The following is a 15293-nucleotide window of genomic DNA, read 5'->3' on the forward strand; positions in this document are numbered from 1 at the left end:
TGGTCCTGGTGGAACCCAAACTAAGCATTGGTGAGCAGGTTATTGGTGAGTAAATGCCACTTGGTTACACTTTTGACGACTTCTTCCATCACTTTGCTGATGATTGAGAAGGTCCAATTTTTCGGGGCTATGTCCCATGTTCCAAAGGTGCCTGAAATATGTCCAATGTTATATTGGCTCGAGTGACATTCTGGTGGCTGCTTTAAACAGGCACTTCATGCACACACTATACACTTAACCTAACACACAATGATGAAAAAGTATTTGATGGGTTATAGTTGGAATTAAAAATATCAAGAATTTATTTTACTTTAATCAATTATTTTGACTCTTGAATTTAAATACATTCACCTGTACCGTTATTTTTCTGCCGAAATGGCTGCGGCGAGAAAGCTGGCGTAAATCCAGGAAATTCGCAATTGCCAGTGATTTGGCTGGGGCTATGATCAATTTTGCACTGTTACGGCGAGGGTACTGGCAGAGTGGTGTAAAAGTTCCAGGAAATTATGGCCTTGTGTGAAGGCCTTAACTCACTTACGCCATAATTTCTTGGACTTTTACGGTGTAAAATAAACCCAGTACCTTTGAAATGGCGCAAGTTTCTAGGAGATTTTGGGCCAATGAAATAAGGAATCATATTGATGCCATGCTGTATTAAACTTTTTTGAACTATAATGTAATATTGATTATTACATAAAACTATCAAAAGCATTAGTTTGTTCTTCTTTGGTTAGTGATTGAAATTTATCGCAAGGTAGGGTAAATTGATGTTGTAGATTGTTTTGTAAATAATATTGGTTTAAATCAAACTGCTTTTATGAAGTAGGGAGGACTAGAGATAATGGTGAAACATAAATATAATGTGTAATATTTTTAAACTGAAGTCTTGGTATCACTGCAATGTGAAACAACAATTAAATAAATGACCAGATAATTTTTTTTTGTGGGACCATGCCTTGCGCAAATTGGCTTTTAAAACAAGTGACTGCACTTAGAGCAATTCATTTGCAGTGAAGTGCTTTAGAATGTCTTGAGGACATGAATGCAAGTTTTTTTTCTCTTACCTTTTCCATAGTCACTGCAGCGAAATGAAAACTGAACCATCTCATGGAGACCATAGTGATTGGCCTACTGAGTTTCACATGGGTCTCATCACAAACATCATAATATGTGTTTCTCGTTCGGTTTGGGTGCTTGATGATATTAATGATGAACTGCTTCACAGTAGCTGTTTCCAAATTATCTGCTGAATGAAGAACAGCTGCATGCAAGAGATGAGCTGAAATGTGAAGCAAAAGTAGGTTGTTATTTAGTCTTGCATTGTGGCAAACTTTGTATAGCTGCTACTACTTGCCAAGAATGTACTGTTTTAAAACCATATTAAGATTTAGCAACTGACTCTCTATTAGTGGCAGTGATGAAATCCAAATCTACCAACAAGTACAGACTCCTCCACAGCAAGGTCATAAAACTTAATCAAAATGATCATTACTGGTTACCTGAGAACATCAGGTGATTCATCGCAAGCTGAAGAACTCAACATTTCTGACCAATCTTTCCTTAATTTTGTCCTCCAAATCTCTCTGCTCTTCTACAACACCAAAACCAATTTGATGAAACTAATTTTTTTTTAAAAAGCACCACTTTAATGGTCCTTAAGGATAAATAATTCTGTTAAATTGTTCTGTTATATGGTGGTTTGGCTCAGATTTTCTGCTATATAAGTGATAAAGAGCTCATATTGGAACTGCAAGTGAGGTGTATCTGCTGGGTGGCTCCTTATTGCTGCTAAAAATATGAGACACCCATTTCCTAATCGTAAGAAAAAGATTGCAGTTACATTGCCACTTTTGTGTTGATGCAAGGTGGTTTGCGATGCATATTGGCACAAAAGTGATGGTAAAATTACTGAGTCATAATGCCAATCTGCACGTATCTGACCTTCTGGATGAGATGTTAACACTTCACACTTAACTGATGTTAGTTTAGATACTGTCTCCGTATACTGGCCAACACCACCCAAAAAAAGCGCAGATTAAATAGCTTATTCGTCGCATTGCTGTTTGTGATACCTTGCTGCGTGCAAAATGGCTGCCACATATACCAACATAATATCTGCACAATGTAATTCATTATACGTGAGCTACTTTGGCACATTTGAGAGCGTGATAAGGTGCTGTACAAATGTAAGTCCTCTCTTTTAAAGCCAAGCAGTGTAAACTCGCTACAGAGTGTCCAATCTAATGAGAAGTTGGATGCTGTCACCTGCACTCCTAACTTTTTTTAAAAAGTTCCTGTGGTAGTGGAGCTCTGCTGTTAAGTGTGGCTGGATAGTGAATCACAGCTTACAGTACAGCTGGAGTTTTGTTGCCTGTGCTTAGCACTGTATAGCTACTGATTTTGGACCAATAGTATAGTGTAATTACATAGAACATAGAACATAGAATCATAAAAAATTTACGGCACAGAAGGAGGCCATTCGGCCCATTAGAATCATAGAATCATAGAAGTTTACAACATGGAAACAGGCCCTTTGGCCCAACATGTCCACGTCGCCCAGTTTATACCACTAAGCTAGTCCCAATTGCCTGCACTTGGCCGTTATCCCTCTATACCCATCTTACCCATGTAACTGTCCAGATGCTTTTTAAAAGACAAAATTGTTCCCGGCTCCACTACTGCCTCTGGCAGCTCGTTCCATTGTGTCAGTGCTGGTCGAGAAAGTCTAATCCCACTTTCCAGTAGTTGGTTCGTAGCCTTGGCTATGCACTTCAAGTGCATAGCCAAGTACAGGTGATTCTAATGCAGAAGAATTTTGCTTTAGGTCCTTTGTGCTGTTTGGTATCCTGTCTTGAACTAAAAGTTTAGCCGATTTTATTGTCAGCAGATTGTAGGATTTCTCTAAGGTTTGCATATCTTAACTGTAGCACAGATCACGTGGATGCACAATCATTTGATGCTCTGTCGCATCTAGTTATCTCCATCTCCTTGTTTCCAATTTTCCCCTTTCCTCTTCCGAAAGTGCTGAATCTTGCTGAGGTTTGCTTCTAGCCTTCTGCTACCTTGTCCATTTGGCTATTCTTCATATGTGAGCCTAGGCGGTGATTGCCAACTGGCTCTTCTGATTGGGCAGACATCACAGCTGAGTCTGATTCTATTCCTGTCCAATGCTTACATATCGAAAGCAAAATACTGCAGATGCTCGACATCTGAAATAAAAACAGAAAATGCTGGAAATACTCAGCAAGTCAGGCAGCATCTGTGGAGAAAAAAACCGAGTTAACGTTTCTGGTCGATGACCCTTCGTCAGAATGCTTATGCATGTTTGTTTTCCAGCAGGATAGCTACCAGGAGAATCCTGACTTAAAAAAAAATTCTCCATAGCCCAAGGACATTAAGGCCAAATTTAACATCCCAACTGCCACCTTAAATAAAGTGAACTCGGCACAAACCATCTATTGGATCTGCAATTTTCTGGTCTGTTTCCATCATTCTGTAATGTTATGGAAGTACTTTCATTGTAAAATATTCATTTACTCCTTTCTGTTTCCCATATGCTTACTTTTGAAACTTTGACCTCAAGAGTTATTGTTGATTACTGCTCAAAGTCAGGAAGGGGGAGAACTCTGCTGATTGCATTGGAGTTTGTTATGCTACATATTTGGCAGTAATTGTTGAACTCTGCTCTGTTAAGATGTTTTTATGCCACTTGGATGCTATGTTTTGCTTTTTAAACTGTTCTAGCTGAGTTTTGGCATGTTCTCCAATAGTTTAATTCAACCAGTATTGCTTTGAAAAGAGAAACCTAATTCCTAAACAGCTATACATGTTGCAACTTTAACTCCATATCTCTTGGCAGACTTCCACCCTGGTAAAGTGAGTTGATGGCTTTAGTCCAGCACTCCTATTAAGACATTTATTTCCTGTATGTATGTATATAATTCAGAATGCAAAGTTCATGTTACATCAGATAAGCCAAAGTTACACTGGCATTCCTTTTTAAAATACCCATCAAGTGAAGCCTTTCTTCCTGCCCATCTTTGGGTTAGTTTGTTTCTGGCTAAACCTCTTCACTAACATTTTACCTTACTGTCTCATCCGGCTCTGTTTGCAGAGATAGTCAACCTGGTAATTTGTGAGAAATGTTCAACACTCGTGATGCATTTATTGACTTATTTATATAGTACGATGTAATGAGCCTTGCTTATATTGTGTGTGTTTGTTTTTAGGGCTCTTTAGCATGTGGGGAATTGGCAGGCCAAACAAGCAGCAGAACCAGATGGCAAAACGCAAGTTAGAATATTCAGTGTTAAAGACCCTGGAGTTAACTGGTGATTTGATTGGTCATTCGGGTGCAGTGCGGGTGAGTAATCGTGCAGTGTGAGCACTTTTTCTCTAGTATAAATTGTTGCCCATAATACCTTGCAAGGGAATTTTTCAATGTCTCAGTTTATTTCCCATCAAGGGGATTAGGGGAGGACGACAATTGTAGTGATCCACAAATTAGAATGTTGGTTTCATTTTTGTTCCAGAAGTGAGACATGAAGGCTGATTTTCTGATATTAAGCTTGGGGAATGGTCCCTTGCAGGGAGTATGTACACAGTATAAAATTGGGCAGGTAGGCTAAGCGCTGATGATGCTGTACTCACAGTTCAATGAGCAGAAAAGTTTTAATGGATTTTTTTGAGGTGACAACGTACTGAAGTTTGCAGGCATGGTGAGGGGGCAAATGGAGCTGGCCTTTGGCAGGTTCAGGACACATCTGTGTTGCCTCTCCCCCCCCCCCCCCCCCCTTAACTGAGGAGGCTGGAAATGCTGACTAAAGCTTGCTAGACCTGGGAGAAGTGGTTGCCAGTATGTGGCCTCATCCATCTGAATGCTAGATGCCCCCTGTGGCAGGGGGGTCACATAATATCTTTTAAAAAATATATATATATTTTGCTTCCCTGAACTTCAGGGGTCCAGGCTCCAGTGCTGGATAGATGAACCCTACTTTTGGGTGTCAGATGTATGCCTCCTAGGATCAGGTGCTGATGCTGGGTCCCGACTAAGGGCTGGGGCGTGCGAACTACTAAGTTAGAGAGTCCGTCTTCTCTTTCCCTCTTCAGTAACAGATTTCAGGAGGATATAGACAGACTGGTGAAATGGGCAGACACATGGCAGATGAAATTTAATGCAGAGAAGTGTGAAGTAATGCATTTTGGTGGGAAGAATGAGACGAGGCAATACAAACTAAATGGCACAATTTTAAAGTGGGTGCAGGAACAGAGAGACCTGGGGGTGTACATACACAAATCTTTGAAGGTGGCAGGACAAGTTGAGAAGGCTGTTAAAAAGCATATAGGATCTTAGGCTTTATTAATAGAGGCATGGAATACAAAAGCAAGGAAATTGTGCTAAACCTTTAAAACACTAGTTAGGCCTCAGCTGTGTTCAATTCTGGGCACCACAATTTAGGAAGGAAGTCAAGGCCTTAGAGGGTGCAGAGGAGATTTACTAGAATGGTACCAGAGATGAAAGACTTCAGTTATGTAGAGAGACTGGAGAAGCTGGAACAGAGAAGGTTAAGGGGCGATTTGATAGAGATGTTCAAAATCATGAACGGTATTACCAGAGTTTCCAGTGGCAGGAGGGTTGGTAACCAGAGGACACAGATTTAAGGTGATCGGCAAATGAGCCAGAGGCGACATGAGGAAATATTTTTTTATGCAGCGAGTTGTAATGATCCAGAATGCACTGCCTGAAAAGGTGGAGGAAGCAAATTCGATATCAACTTTCAAAAGGGAATTGGATAAATAATTGAAGGGAAAAAATTTACAGGACTATGGGGAAAGAGCAGGTAAATGGGACTAATTGGATAGCTCTTTCAAAGAGCCGGCACAGACATGATGGGCCAAGTGGTGTCCCCCTGTGCTGTACCTTCCATTATGTTGACTCTCTCGTAGGGGCGGGCAGAGGTACCCCCCACAAACAGAGCTTTACAGAAATCCTTGATGTAAGGGTGTCCTGGCAGATTGCTGCTGTATTAATGGCAGTCCACCAGAATGGCTATAGATTCGCAGCCCCTTTTTGCTACATATGGTTCCATATAGGGGATCCCATGGCACTATTTCGGAGAGAAGCAGGGGAGTTCGCCCCAGTGTCCTGGCCAATATTTATCTCTCAACCAACATCACTGTATCAGATTAACTGGTCATTTTAGTTTGTGGGATCTTGCTGTATGCAAATTGGCTACCGCGTTTCCTACATTACAACAGTGACTAAACGTCAAAAGTACTTCATTTGCTGTAAAGTACTTTGGGACGTCCTGAGGTCATGAAAGGTACAGTCATAGAATGGTTACAGCACGGAAGGCGGCTGTTCGGCCTGTCGAGTCTGTGCCGGCTGTCTGCAAGAGCAATCCGGCTAGTCCCTTTCCCCGTAGCCCTGCAAATTATTTTCCCTTTAAGTACTTATCCAATTCCCTTTTGAAAGTCACGATTGAATCTGCCTCCATCACCCCCTCAGACAGTGCATTCCAGATCATAACCACTCGCTGTGTGAAAAAAAAAGTTTTACCTCATGTCGCCTTTGGCTCTTTTGCCAATCACCTTAAATCTATGTCCTCTGCTTCTTGACCCTTCTGCCAATAGGAACAGTTTCTCTCTATCTACTCTTTCTAGACCCTTCGTGATTTTGAACACTTCAATCAAATCTCCTCTCAACCTTCTCTGCTCTAAGGTGAACAACCCCAGCTTCTCCAGTCTATCCACGTAACTGAAGTCCTTCATCCCTGGAAACATCCTAGTAAACCTCTTCTGCACCCTCTTTAAGGCCTTCACATCCTTCCTAAAGTGCAGTCCCCAGAACTGGACACAATACTCCAGTTGTGGCCAAACCAGTGTTCTATAAAGGTTCATTGTGACTTCCTTGCTTTTGTATTCTATGTCTCTATTTATAAAGCCCAGGATCCCGTGTGCTTTTTTAAACGCTTTCTCAAGCTGCCCTGCCACCTTCAATGATTTGTGCACATATACTGTTCCTGAACCCGTTTTAGAATTGTATCCTTTAGTTTATATTGTGTCTCCTCGTTTTTTCTACCAAAATGTATCACTTTGCACTTTTTTGTGTTAAATTTCATCTGCCATGTGTACGCCCATTCCACCAGCCTGTCTATGTCCTCTTCAAGTCTATCACTATCTTTCTCACTGTTCATTACACCTCCAAGTTTTATGTCATCTGCATATTTTGAAATTGTGCCCTGTACACCCAAGTCCAAGTCATTAATATATATCAAAAAAAGCAGTGGTCCTAGTGCTGACCCCTGGGGAACACCACTGTACACCTCCCTCCAGTCCGAAAAACAACCGTTCACCACTACTCTGTTTCCTGTTACTTAGCCAATTTCGTATCCATGTTGCCACTACCCCTTTTGGCCCATGGGCTTCAGTTTTGATGACAAGCTTATTATGTGGCATTTATTAAACACCTTTTGGAAGTCCATATACACTACATCAGCTACATTGCTCTTATCGACCCTCTCTGTTACCTCATCAAAAAACTCAATCAAGTCGGTTTAACATGATTTGCCTTTAACAAATCCATACTGGTTTTCCTTAATTAATCCCCACTTGCCCAAGTGACTGTTAATTTTACCCCGGATTATTGTTTCTAAAAGATTCCCCACCACTGAGGTTAAACTGACTGGCTTGTAGTTGCTGGGTTCATCCTTACACCCTTTTTTGAACAAGGGTGTAACATTTGCAATTCTTCAGTCCTCTGGCTTCACCCCTGTATTCAAGGATGATTGGAAGATTACGGCCAGTATCTCTGCAATTTCAATCATTACTTCCCTCAGCAATCTAGGATACATCCCATCCAGACAGGGTCATTTATCTACTTTAAGTACAGCTAGCTTTTCTAGTACCTTCACTTTTTCAATTTTTGTCCATCCAGTATCTCAACTACCTCTTCTGTTACTGTGACTTTGGCAGCATCTTCCTTGGTAAAGGCAGATGCAAAGTACTCATTTTGTACCTCAGCCATGCCCTCTGCCTCCATGCATATGTCTCCTTTTTGGTCCCTAATCGGTCCCAACCCTCCTCTTACTACCCATTTACTGTTTATATACCTATGGAAGTCTTCTGGCTACCCTTTTATGTTAGCTGTCAGTGTATTCTCATACTCTCTTTGCCCCTCTTATTTCCTTTTTCACTTCCCCTCTGAACTTTCTATATTGAGCTTGATTCTCACTTGTATTACCAACCTGACATCTGTCATACGCCCCTTTTTTCTGCTTCATCTTACTCTCTATCTCTTTCGTCATCCAGGGAGCTCTGGCTTTAGTTGCCGTACCTTTCCCCCTGTGGCAATGTACCTAGACTGTACCTGAATCATCTCTTTAAAGGCCGCACATTGTTCAGTTAAAGTTTTGCCTGCCAACCTTTGATTCTAATTTACCCAGATCTGTTCTCATCCCACTGAATTGGCCCTCCTCCAATTAAGTATTTTTACTCTAGAGCGAGCGCTCCTTGTCCTTTTCCATAGCTAATCTAAATCTTATGATACTATGATCGCTGTTCTCTAAATGTTTCCCCACTGATACTTGTTCCACTTGACCCACCTCATCCTCCAGACCAGATCCAGCAATGCCTCCTTCCTTGTTGAGCCAGAAACGTACTGGTCAAGAAAGTTCTCCTGAACACACTTCAAAAATTCCTCCCCCTCTTTGCTCTTAAAATGCAAGTTCTCCCTTTTTTACTAGCAATTTGAGTTTTAAAAAAGAAGCATATGATCGATATAGAGCATCTGGGTATCTTTTCACTACAGCAAAGAAGGTTAAGAGCAGATCTGATGGAGGGTTTCAAAGTATGAGGAGTTTTGACAAACTAGAAAAAAACACTCCACAGGTTATTCAGTCAGTAACCAGAGGCCACGGGGATAATATTAACCCCAAAGAACGGGTGGGCTGGGGACGGGTGGGAGGTAAAAATAACAGATTTTTGTAAGTGGGATCACAATCTGACTCCAACGCACTTGCTTTCGGGTTTAACCCAGGCGCGTTTGGATGCACTCATACATCCGAGATCCGGAAGTCCTGTCCCCATTTAATGCCGGCAGGCGGATTGTTAAAGCGGCAGTGTATCTCATTGCGATCATTGTATTCTAACCCCCTTGTAATAAAGGCCAACATGCCATTTGCTTTCCTAATTGCTTGCTGTACCTGCATTCTAACTTTTTGTGTTGCTTATACGAGGATACCCAAGTTTCTCTGAACACCAACATTTAATAGTTTCTCACCATTTTAAAAAAAATTCTGTTTTTCTATTCTTCCTACCAAAGTGAATAACCTCACATTTCCCCACATTATACTCCATTGCTATCTTCTCGCCCACTCACCTAACCTGTCTATATCCCTTTGCAGACTCTTTGTGTCCTCCTCACAGCTTATTTTCCCACCTAGCTTTGTATCATCAGCAAACTTGGATACATTACACTCGGTCCCTTCATCCAAGTCATTAATATAGATTGTAAATAGCTGAGGCCCAAGCCCCGATCCTTGCGGCACCCCACTAGTTACAGCCTGCCAACCTGAAAGTGACCCGTTTATCCCTACTCTTTGTTTCCTGTCTGTTAACCAATCCCCTAACCATGCTAATATGTTACCCCCAACCCCATGAGCCCTTATCTTATGTAGCATCCTTTTATGTGGCACCTTTATCGAATGCCTTTCAACGGTAAGACCTTTAACAGTGTACAGGAACATAGAGATCCAGGGATGCAAGTACATAAATCTTTAAAGGTAGAAAATATCAAAAAGAAAAATGGGATTCTGTGTTTTATACATGGGTTCATTGAATATAAAAATAAGGAAGTGATGTTGAATTTGTACTTTGTACAAGTCGTTGGTTAGGCTACAGTTGCATGAATGACGACCACAGGCTTCCCAACTGCCTCTTTCACTGTATATTTAACCAACCTCCCCTCTGTGCACAAAGTTGGCACCTGGAGAACTAACTATTGCCATACTTGTGACAGCCACAAACGAAACTATCTACAAATACCACCGTTGAATATCAGGCTACCTTTTTCTCTTCCCCACCATTTTGCCCTTGTCCCACAATGCTGCTCGGATTATTTCTCCCTTCTTTTCCTTTGCATCTTCCCCCATTTTTATCCAGATCCTGAAATCCATTATTCTGTTTCCTGTGAAGCCTTTCTGCTCTGTCTGTCTTCCTAACAGGAACCCGCTTCTTATTATCTCTGATTATCTATTGACTTTCCGCTTCCCTCATGAGTTCCTTTTTCATCTCTTCCAACTGATCCCCATGTTTTGCCTTCTGTGCCTAAAACCTGTCCATTGTTTTCTTATGAACCTATCATTTATGAGCCTGGAAATTAACCAATGTACGTATAGCCATATCCAGTCAGTCCTAATCACTAGTTCTGCTATCTTTTCCTTCATCTGAGTAGTAGACATTCACAACAAAAGTCCTGTCTGAACTCATCTGCTATGATGACCATATGTATTCCAGCATACACAGCCTAGTGCACTCATTCCACCTTTTCCACCACTTACTTTTTGTTTATTCGTTCCTGGGATGTGGGTGTCACTGGCAAGGCCAGCATTTATTGCCCATCCCTAATTACCCCGAGAAGGTGGTGATGAGCCACTGCCTTGAACTGCTGCATCCATGTGCTGAAGGTTCTCCCACAGTACATGTTAGGTAGGAAGTTCCAGGATTTTGACCAAGCGACGATAAAGGAATGGCGATATAATTGCTGGACTATAACTTGGTGTTGTAAAATTGTTTACAATTGTCAACCCCAGTCCATCACCGGCATCTCCACATCATGATATATTTCCAAGTAGGGATGGTGTGTGACTTGGAGGGGAACATGCAGGTTGTGGTGTTCCCATGTGCCTGCTGCCCTTGTCTTTCTAGGTGATAGAGGTCCAAGTTTGGACCAAAGCTGTAATGAGGTCTGGAGCCAAGTGTTCCTGGCGGAACCCAAACTGAGCAGGTTATTGGTAAGTGCCGCTTGACAGCACTGTCGACGACACCTTCCATCACTTTGCTGATGATTAAGAGTAGACTGATGGGGCGGTAATTGGCCGGATTGGATTTGTCCTGCATTTTTTTGTGAATAGGACACACCTGGGCAATTTTCCACATTTTCAGATTGTCGGGTAGATGCCAGTGTTGTAGCAGCTGGAACAGCTTGATTAGAGGTGTGGCTACTTCTAGCCTACTACTTAAATTTATAGTACCTTCCACTACACTTTCAGTAATTCTTAAAGTGCGTTCCAGGAAACTTGAACTAAGTGTTTCCACTAAAGTGAGAGTAAATACCCGACAGTATTGTGACACTGTTTTCTTTCCTACAGAGTACCTTAAAATTAATTCTAATTGCTTTGACCGATTTGAAGAATGTTGTACTTCCCTTTTACTAACTCTAAGCAAGTTAATCTATAGTTTCTTAAATGATGTATTTTTTTTGTTAATTCTCAGATGTTCCTATATTTTAAAGACCATGGTATGGTAACCTGTTCTACAGACCACCTCATCATTTTATGGAAAGATGGAGAGAGGGAATCACGGTTGCGGAGCAAGACATTATTCCAAAAATTAGAACAGGATGAGCAGTATGATGCTTAATGTTGGGATAATTGTGAAACATATAAAATGAATGCTACATGACATATGGACTACACTAAATGGCTCCGAACGACCTGCAGCAAGTATATTTATACATCTTCATGATATCGTTGAAGGTTTCAAAGTGTTGCTAAGATGTTAATGCAGTACTTGTGGAGTGGTTATGTAGATCTATAATCGTAAGTAAATTTTCTGCCAAGCATGGATAACTACCTCTATTACCAGTTCTGGGTTTACATTATCTTAATGTTGCAAGTAGTCTAAGGAACAAATAATTTTGCTTATCTGATTTACAGAATAAAAATTGTGTGCTATAGGAGCTGTGGCAATAATCTCTAGGCTTTTGGCATAAAAATTACGTTTTTTAAATTTTAAAACATTTGGCATAAATATCTTATTGTAACCATCTTTATCACTATTGGTTTGAAATTGTGTATACGAATGTTAAATTTAAGATGTTTTCATATTTTGCAAATTTCCATGCTAGGTGAAGCAAGAGGCCTAGCAAAATACTTACACCAATGGTAAATTTTCCAAGGCTTTGCCTAGTGCTAGAGCGTATCAGTAAATCGTAAGTATATCACCCATGATTTTCCGATATGCGCTGTTGGCGGGAGAAGACTTGGAAAATCTGCCCCATAATGTAACTTGTACCAGGAACTGAAATGACTATTGGTCTTCTTGTTCACCTGAATCGTTGTGCTTGTTGAACACCATTGCCAACCTGTTGCGTTGACATGTCCATTTGTCTTTTCTACATCAATAAGTACAGAAGGAACTTTTATCTATCAAGTCAGATGGGTTTGGATGAAGAAGGACTCTCAACCTATTTGCTTCCACCTTTCCAGAAGATCAACCCTACCATTTTCCCATTACGGCATTTTAATGTACACTTTAACAGTCAGACACGAGCTCAGTTCCTGCTTAATTTGTGTTGCGTTCTAGTATAAGTTGAACATAACCTTCTCACCCAAAGTCGGGTGCTATCATCCGAGCCAAGCGGACACTAAAACTGCTGTGTAAGCTATTGGACAAAAGCTGATGAAATTCCCCTTTTAAGTAGTCTTAACTAATGGTAATTTTATAATTTGTAGCTGATATCCAATCGGTCAGACAGTAGCCAGGACTGAGAACCTGAAATCAATTTACAACTTTCTTTTGTATTCTAACCTTTTTTTTGGTGGGGTTTAAATCTGAGCAACAACTTAATAAATCGCCATGTTCTGTTTAACTGTGTTGCTTCATAAAGCTGTTTAATTTTTTTATCGATTGACATAGTGAGTGCAAAATTCAAAATATTTGACTCCTGAACAAATATGTATCATTGTGGGTGGTTGACTTTAATAATTACTTAGGTGCCTAGAGAAACTGAAAGGAGTGGTGGAAGTCTTTTAAATGCTATGACACAAACTCATAACTGTGTTAACTTGTAATTTTAATATGAACAGATATATCCCTTTTGCATGAGTGTGAAACTTCATTTGGAGCATGTACATGTTTTACTACTTTGACGAGTAATAACATCCAGCAAACTTCTTAATGTTCACTTTAGTCTGGATGTGGTAAATAGAAAAAGAAATCAATGATCAAGTGCAGCATTTTTAGACAATATGTCATGTTCATTACTGTGTGATTTGTCCAATGTTCAGATTGTATCTTAAATGAAGTGAAGTTACTTCTTTTGGTGGGGAGGGTCATGAGCGCTTCTAATTTGGGTACTTGCATTTTTTATGTTTGTAGTATCTAGACAATTAATTAAATTTGCACAATGCTACAGTTGACTTGTGACAGCGATGGACACAGGTTTGACTCTCTACTTCTCCCATCAGCAATTTCTTTTTAAAAAGGTCTGAAACCAAACACACTGTGGGCTATGTTGGATTGCAACATTTAGGACATTCTTGATCTTACTGATGTAATCTTACTGCTTTGTCCCCTTTGGTTATATTTTTCACAAAGTCACAAACCTGGTGTGGTGTCCCATGTATTCTCTGAACCACTCAAACACTGAAACAATTTCATGTGTAATGTGATGAATTCCACAATAATCTTCAGTACAAATAATAGCTGGGTGATCTACTCTCTAGAAAATGTGCTAGGTTCCTCTGTATAAATTTGATTGTTACAGTGTTACTTTTTTTGCCGAAATACAAATGTTTTTGGGAAATAGATAGCTTAACCGATTAGAATATCCTTTCACCTCCAGCAGTTGGCTCAACTCCAGCCTAGATACATAGAATTACATAGAATCTAAAGCACAGAAACAGGCCATTCGGCCCAACTGGTCTATGCCGGCGTTTAAGCTCCACACGAGTCTCCTCCCACCCTCTTTATCTAACCCTATCAGCTTATCTTTCTATTCCTTTCTCGCTCGTGCTTATCAGCTTTCCCTTAAATGCATCTATTCTAATCACCACAACTATTCCTTGTGATAGTGAGTTCAACATTCTTACCACTCTTTGGGTAAAGAAGTTTCTCCTGAATTCCCTATTGGATTTATAGGTGACTATCTGTTTTGGTCAAGATAGGCGGGATGAAAAGTCTCCCTTCTCTCCTGGCTAAGGTTCATTGGTGTGGGCAGTCTCATCCCAGTGCCTCTGATTTCACAGCACAAAAAGTTGGTAGTTTCAATTGGGTAAAGAGGATGGCTAATGTGGGAAACAGAAACATTATTGTTGTTGAGGTTAGATTTACGGCTCATTGTCTGAGCAGAGTGGAAAGAGCTTCATATATATAGTTGAGTATAAGGTGATTTGTGTATGAGGATTCAATTAATTTCAAATAGCAGATAACAATCACAGGAAATTTGATTTAATGTGTACTGACTGTTCCTTGAGCTGTAATGCTGTGCTGCACATAAAGTCAATTGGGGAACAAAACCAGAAAGGAGATTGGGATACTATTTCAAGAGAGTCTAGAATTTACAAGAGCCAAGAGCAAGTAAGTGCGTTACCTTCCCTCCAACCCCCCCCCCCCACCCCCCAGAGTGTTACAGTACCATCCACTTTATATCTTGTATTTAAGACAACTCCAGTCACCTAAATTGGCCATCTTATACACAAGTATATATGGCATCTAATTTATTCTGTAACTGACCCCACAGTGATTGATGCAAATATTGTGTGTTGGACTCACTGACAGATCTAGTGTGCTCTACCTATCATCTTGCACAATAGGCTAGCCAGGAGGATATGGTGGCGGACACCTCCCCAAGTGTGGTGGTAAGCATTGCAAGTGGGAGTCTTTGAAGGTATTAATTGAAGGATGTAAGTGGGAACTATTCCTATTAATTCATATTGTATGTGGTAAATGTCAACTTAAGCCGGAGTTCTGGCAGGAGTATGCCAGAAGGGCTGAGGATTTTTACGCCCGATAGTCTCTGTATATTCAATATATTTGACTCTTTCAAATAAACATCACAAAACTAGAAATCCTCTGTAAATTTGAATAATACTTTAATAATGTGGAGTTCCCTTGAGTTTAAACGTTTTATTTTCTGATATAGATACATGCACAAAATATGTATGCATAAGTCAGCAAGTTCTGTGAAGTTGATGATTTCACAATGCTGTTACTGTGCCAATAATGTACAAGACTCAATGGCCTTGGTATGTTTTGCAAATAACAGATACAGAAAATAAAAACAAATTAAA

At 40.4% G+C, this 15293-nt stretch overlaps 1 protein-coding gene across 3 annotated transcripts in view; it reads left to right on the forward strand.

Annotated features, from left to right (window-relative positions):
• Positions 1-15071, forward strand: part of wdr41 (WD repeat domain 41) — a 52138-nt gene extending 37067 nt beyond the window's left edge. For all 3 annotated transcript variants that reach the window (XM_067982679.1, XM_067982682.1, XM_067982680.1), the window contains 2 exons: positions 4230-4363; positions 11494-15071. In XM_067982679.1, coding sequence (XP_067838780.1) covers positions 4230-4363; positions 11494-11640 — 281 coding nt within the window. In that variant the 3' untranslated portion in view covers positions 11641-15071. The remainder of the gene's footprint in view (positions 1-4229; positions 4364-11493) is intronic.
• The last annotated feature ends 222 nt before the right edge of the window (positions 15072-15293 follow it).

This window comes from Heptranchias perlo, chromosome 4 (assembly GCF_035084215.1).
Source record: "Heptranchias perlo isolate sHepPer1 chromosome 4, sHepPer1.hap1, whole genome shotgun sequence".
Taxonomy (NCBI): domain Eukaryota; kingdom Metazoa; phylum Chordata; class Chondrichthyes; order Hexanchiformes; family Hexanchidae; genus Heptranchias; species Heptranchias perlo.